The 6,268-nt window shown below is 46.2% G+C and overlaps 1 protein-coding gene across 3 annotated transcripts in view; it reads right to left on the minus strand.

Annotated features, from left to right (window-relative positions):
- ERCC1 (ERCC excision repair 1, endonuclease non-catalytic subunit) overlaps positions 1-5,159 on the minus strand; it is a 25,362-nt gene extending 20,203 nt beyond the window's left edge. The window contains exon 1 of one of the 3 annotated variants that reach the window (XM_021093264.1): positions 4,995-5,159. In XM_021093264.1, coding sequence (XP_020948923.1) covers positions 4,995-5,143 — 149 coding nt within the window. In that variant the 5' untranslated portion in view covers positions 5,144-5,159. The remainder of the gene's footprint in view (positions 1-4,994) is intronic. The other 2 variants (XM_021093259.1, XM_021093261.1) reach the window with 2 other exon arrangements.

Here is a 6,268-nt window from a genome sequence, read left to right on the forward strand (position 1 = left end):
ATAATATAATAATAAGACCATGGAGGCCTGTCTTGAGATGGATGGTTCACTCATTCCTTGAGCCCCTGTACAGGGCAGGCTCTGGGGATTCATCTGCCAGCAAATCAGGCACGGTCCCTGCCCTGTGCAGCTGAGTGTCTCATGGAAGAGACAGACCATAGGAAAGAAACACACAAATAAGGGTTCCAGACAGCCATACATGCTCTGAAGATGATAAAGCACAGTGCTGTGAACAATATGATGGGACAGGGGAGTTCCCGTCGTGGCGCAGTGGTTAACGAATCCGACTAGGAACCATGAGGTTGCGGGTTCGATCCCTGCCCTTGCTCAGTGGGTCAAGGTTCCAGCGTTGCCGTGAGCTGTGGTGTAGGTCGCAGATGCGGCTCGGATCCTGCGTTGCTGTGGCTCTGGCGTAGGCTGGCAGCTACAGCTCCGATTCCACCCCTAGCCTAGGAACCTCCATATGCCGCAGGAGCGGCCCAAGAAATGGCAAAAAGACAAAAATATATATATATATATGATGGGACAGGGGGCTACACAGTTACAGGAAGAGGGGCTCTCTAAATAACAAAAATATTGCCATCAGAGAGTTCCCATTGCGACGCAGTGAAAACAAATCCAACTAGGAACCATGAGGTTGCGGGTTCGATCCCTAGCCTCATTCAGTGGGTTAAGGAATCGGCATTGCCATGAGCTGTGGTGCAGGCTGCAGACTTGGCTCGGATCTGGCGTTGCTGTGGCTGTGGTGTAGGCCGGCGGCTGTAGCTCCAAATCAACCCCTAGCCTGGGAACCTCCATATACTGCAGGTGTGGCCCTAATAAAGCAAAGAAAAAAAATGCGTATATTGCCATCAGCTAGATAACTTAATCTTAAGGTAGATTAGGTCCTCGCGATAATCCTCCCCAATAACCCTCACGATAGCATTATTGTGAGGACTTAGCTCAAAGCACTTAATCTACTTTAAGATTATATACCAACGGCTCATTTGATGTATGAAGGAACTAAGCCACAGTGACAGCGAAGGACTGTGAAAATGTGTCTCTGAATCCAAGGGCAGAGAGCATTTCCAGAAGGAAGCCGCTTGGGCGGGCCTCAGTTTCTCCCGTTGGAGAACGGGAATTACAAAACAAACCAGATGATCCTCTCCATAGATGCAGAAAACGCTTTGACAACATCCAGCTCCCATTTCTGATAAAAACCCTTCAGAAAGTGGGCATAGAGGGAACCTACCTCAACATCATAAAGGCCACATATGACAAACCCAAACATCATTCTCAATAGTGAAAAGCTGAGCAACAGCAACAACAACAACAAAGACACAAAGACCAAAAAAAAAAAAAAAAAAAAAAAAAAAAGCTGAAAGAATTCCTCTCGAGATCTGGAACAAGACAAGGATGTCCGCTCTTGCCACTATTATAGTTTGGGAAGTCCTGGCCACAGCCATCAGAGAAGTAAAAGAAATAAAAGGAATCCAAATTGGAAAGGAAGAAGTGAAAGTATCACTATTTGCAGGGGACATGGTACTATAGCTAGAGAATCCTAAAGACTCTACCAGAAAACTGTTAGAGCTCATCCACGAATTTGGCAAAGTCGCAGGATACAAAATCAATACACAGAAATCAATGGCATTTCTATATACTAACAATGAAAGATCAGAAAGAGAAATTAGGGAAGCAATCCCATTTACCATTGCATCAAAAAGAAAAAAAAAAAATACCTAAGAATAAACCTACCTAAAGAGACAAAAGACCTGTACTCTGAAAACTATAAGATGCTGATGAAAGAAATCAAAGATGACACAAACAGATGGAAAGACACACCACGCTCTTGGATTGGAGAAGTCAATATTATCAAAATGACTATACTACCCAAGGCAATCTACAGATTCAATGCAATACCTATCAAATCACCAAGGACATTTTTCGCAAAACTCGAACAAAATATTTTAAAGTTTGTTTGGAAGCACAAAGACATCCTGAAAAGGAAAAATGGAGTTGGAGGAATCAGGCTCCCTGGCTTCAGACTATACTACAAAATTACAGTCATCAAAACCGTATGGTACTGGCACAAAGAAATATAGAGCAGTGGAACAGGATAGAAAGCCCAGAATTAAACCCACACACCTACAGTCAACTAATCTATGACAAAGGGGGCAAGAAAATACAATGGAGGAAAGACAGCCTGTTCAATAAGAGGTGCTGGGAAAACTGGGCAGCCACATGGAAAAGAATGAAATTAGAACACTGGAGTTCCCGTCGTGGCGCAGTGGTTAATGAATCTGACTAGGAACCATGAGGTCGTGGGTTCGATCCCTGCCCTTGCTCAGTGGGTTAACAACCCAGCGTTGCCATGAGCTGTGGTGTAGGTTGCAGACGCGGCTCGGATCCTGCGTTGCTACGGCTCTGGCATAGGCCAGGGGCTGCAGCTCCGATTCGACCCCTAGCTTGGGAACCTCCATATGCTGCGGGAGCAGCCCAAAGAAATAGCAAAAAAGACAAAAAAAAAGAAAGAAAGAAAAACAAATTAGAACACTTCCTAACACCATACCCAAAAATCAACTCAAAATGGATTAAAGACCTAGATATAAGATCAGACACTATAAAACTCTTAGAGGAAAACGTAGGCCAAACATTCTCCTGACTGACTAAACGACAGCAACATCTTCTCAGATCCACCTCTTAGAGTAATGACAATAAAAACAAAAATAAACAAATGGGACTTAATTAAACTTAAAAGTTTCTGCACAACAAAGGAAACCCTAAACAAAATGAGAAGACAACACACAGAATGGGAGAAAATATTTGCAAATGAATCGACTGACAAGGGACTCATCTCCAACATTTATAAATACCTCCCACAGCTCAATACCAAAAAACCAAACAACCCCATCAAAAAATGGGCAGAAGATCTAAACAGACAATTCTCCAAAGAAGACATACAGATGGCCAAAATACACATGAAAGGATATTCAACATCATTCATTATTAAAGAAATACAAATCAAAACCACTACGAGGTACTACCTTACACCAGCCAGAAAGGCCATCATCCAAAAGTCTACCAACAATAAGTGCGGGAGAGGGTGTAGAGAAAAAGGAACCCTATATCACTGCTGGTTGGAATGTAAATTGGTGCAACCACTGTGGAAAACAGTATGGAGATTCCTCAGAAAACTAAAAATAGAATTACCATTTGATCCAGCAATCCCACTCCTGGGCATCTCTCCAGAGAAAACCATGACTTGCAAAGACACACGTCCTCCGATGCTCACTGCAGCACTATTTGCAATAGCCAAGACATGGAAACAACCTAAATGTCCATCGACAGAGGAGTGGATCAAGAAGATGTGGTACATACACACAACGGAATATTACTCAGCCATTAAAAGAAAAGAAATAATGGCATTTGCAACAACATGGATGGACCTAGAAATTACCATGCTAAGTGAACTCATTCAGACGATGAGACACCAACATCAAATGCTATCACTGACATGTGGAATTTAAAAAAAAGGACACAATGAACTTCTTTGCAGAACAGACACTGACTCACAGACTTTGAAAAACTTATGGTTTCCAAATGAGACAGGCTGGGGGGCAGGGGGATGCACTGAGGGTTTGGGATGGAAACGCTGTAAAAATTTGGTTGTGATGATGTTTGTACACCTATAAACGTAATAAAATTCATTACTGAATTTAAAAAAGTATACCTGTAAATAAAAGACTGAACGGAAATTTAAAAATTTAGATACTTATCATTGATTTCAGGTAAATATCAAATAACTTTTGGCAAAAGTATGTCTCATGCATTATTTTTATTATATCTTAATGTTCATAGCATAGGAAAATATAAATTATTCAAATGTGAAAAAAAATATTGCCATCAACTAGATAACTTAATCTTAAGGTAGATTAAGTCCTCGTGATAATCCTCCCCAATAACCCTCACGATAGCGTTACTGTGAGGATTTAGCTCAAAGTACTTAATCTATTTTAAGATTATATACAATGGCTCATTTGATATATGAAGGAACCGAGGCCACAGTGACATTGAAGGACTGTGAAAATGTGTCTCTGAATCCAAGAGCAGAGAGCATTTCTAGAAGGAAAATGCTCTCTGGGCATTTCTCTTGGGCGGGCCTCAGTTTCTCCCGCTGGGGAATGGGAATTACCAAACAAACCTGCAACGCGTGCCTTTTCCGCCAGGGGGCGATGGTGCCCCACAAGAGGATTTGGGGTGTAGGGGCGCCAGAACCCGCGCTGGGACAAGACCACGAAGAAGCAGCCCCTTCGCTTCTCCCGACCCGCTTCTCTAACGCAGAAGTGCGGCAAAGGCCCCGCTGAGCGCGGTTCAGGTGACTCTGAGACTGTTTAGATTAGTTAAGGGGGGGTAAGCTGCCCTCGGCTCTACATTGTATTTCCAAGTTTGATGCCTACATCCAGTTCCCAAATTGAACTTCCAGATCCCGGATTCGAAACTACCGGCTCCCAGAGTTGCCAGTTCGAATCTAACAGCTGTCTGTACTCTGATTTCCCCGACCTTCCCAGCGCTCCAAGTTCAAATTCCAGCCCCAACCGAAGTTCCCAGGCGACTCCTCCAGACCCTGGTCCACTAGCAAACCTTCCCCTGATCCCGACTTCGAGTTTCCTCTACGCCTCGGAAGGATTGGGGTGGGGATGGCGAAAATGGGGACACCTCGCCTCTAATTCCGCACAAGGGACTCAGGGCTGGGGGTAAAGTGGTGTGGACCGAAGTCTCTGGAAGCGGGGGCGCGGCAGAGGGGCGCAGTGACCCGGCCGGCGTCCCCACCCGCCTCTAAACTTAGCCGCCGTGACGCGCGGCCGGGCTATCGCGGCGGGGCCGGGGACGCAGGGGGGCCGGAGCGGAGGGGGAGCGGCTCCGCTCCGTGAGCCTCTATTTATAGCGCCCGGAACCCGAAATAGCGAGGAGCGGAGCGGCCGGGATGACGCGGAAGCCGCCGGGGACTGACTCACCCGGGCCCCGAGCGGCGGCCCCCGGATTGGGGACAGTGGAGGCGCCTGGACCGGACCCCCGCCATCCCGGACACTTCTTCTGCCTGGACATCCCAAGTTTCCACGTGGCACTGTGGATGGATATGCAGCCAAAGGAGGAGCTGCAGCATGAGAGACCGAGGTTAGAGCAGAGGTGGGACTTCCCTCAAAGAGCCCCCCCCCCAATCTATGAACTAACTTTATACAAGAGAGGTTGGGAAGGAGGGGGGATGAACCAGATAGGCAACACGACTGAGGCGTCTTAGGGGCAGAGTAACGGGCAAAATAGCAAAATAACCGGGCCAATCATCAGGCCACAGTTGTCCCCCTCTCCACTTGCCAGGGCTCCTTGCCGTTTCCCACCTCCCCAGTCCTAAGAACTCACACTTCTCAGGTTCGCGGTGCTAAGGGCCATCCCTCACAAATTAAACTCTGGGCCTTGCTGGATGGGGAGCCCTTTGAAGGCAGAGCCAGGCCCTTCTCGGTCATCGCCATGTCCCCAGCACTGACCAGCACAAGACTGGCCTCTGGAGAAACTAACTGCATGAATAAAAAGTGGTAATAAAATAAAATGGTGTTTCCCAAGCTACTAACAGCAAAATGTTTACTGTACACTGCATGCCAGATGTAATTTGAGGAGGAATCTAAGGGTCTTGCTATAACCTTAGGATGGAGGTACTTTTATTATTTTCATCGGTACCATATTCATGTTTTTTGTTTTGGTTTGGAGAGTTTTTGGTTTTGGTTTTTGGTTTGTTTGTCTTTTTAGGGCCGAACTTGTGACATATGTAGGTTCCCAGGCCAAGGGTCAAATCAGAGCTGGAGCTGCAGCTGCAGCTGCTGACCTATGCCACAGCCACACCAATGCCAGATGCAAGCCACAACTGCGACCTACGCCACAGTTTGCAGCAATGCGGGATCCTTAGCCCAATGAGCAAGGCCAGCTATCAAACCTGCATCTTCATGGATACCAGACGGGTTCTTAACCCACTGATCCACAGTGGGAACTCCAATCTCCATGTGAGAGATGAAGAAACGAGAATATCTGAGAATAGCTGAGCTCACCCTGCTTGCAGTCAAAGCTGTCTCTCTAGCTCTTTTTTTTTTTTTTTTTTTTCCCTGCTGGATTGAACCCATGCCACTGCACTAACTAGAGCTACAGCTGTGACAATGCCAGCTCCTTAACCTGCTGAGCCACCAGAACTGTCTTTTGAACCAGGTCGCCTGGCACAAGAGGTGTTCTGTTCCTAGGATAC

This window comes from Sus scrofa, chromosome 6 (genome assembly GCF_000003025.6).
Source record: "Sus scrofa isolate TJ Tabasco breed Duroc chromosome 6, Sscrofa11.1, whole genome shotgun sequence".
Classification (NCBI taxonomy): Eukaryota; Metazoa; Chordata; class Mammalia; order Artiodactyla; family Suidae; genus Sus; species Sus scrofa.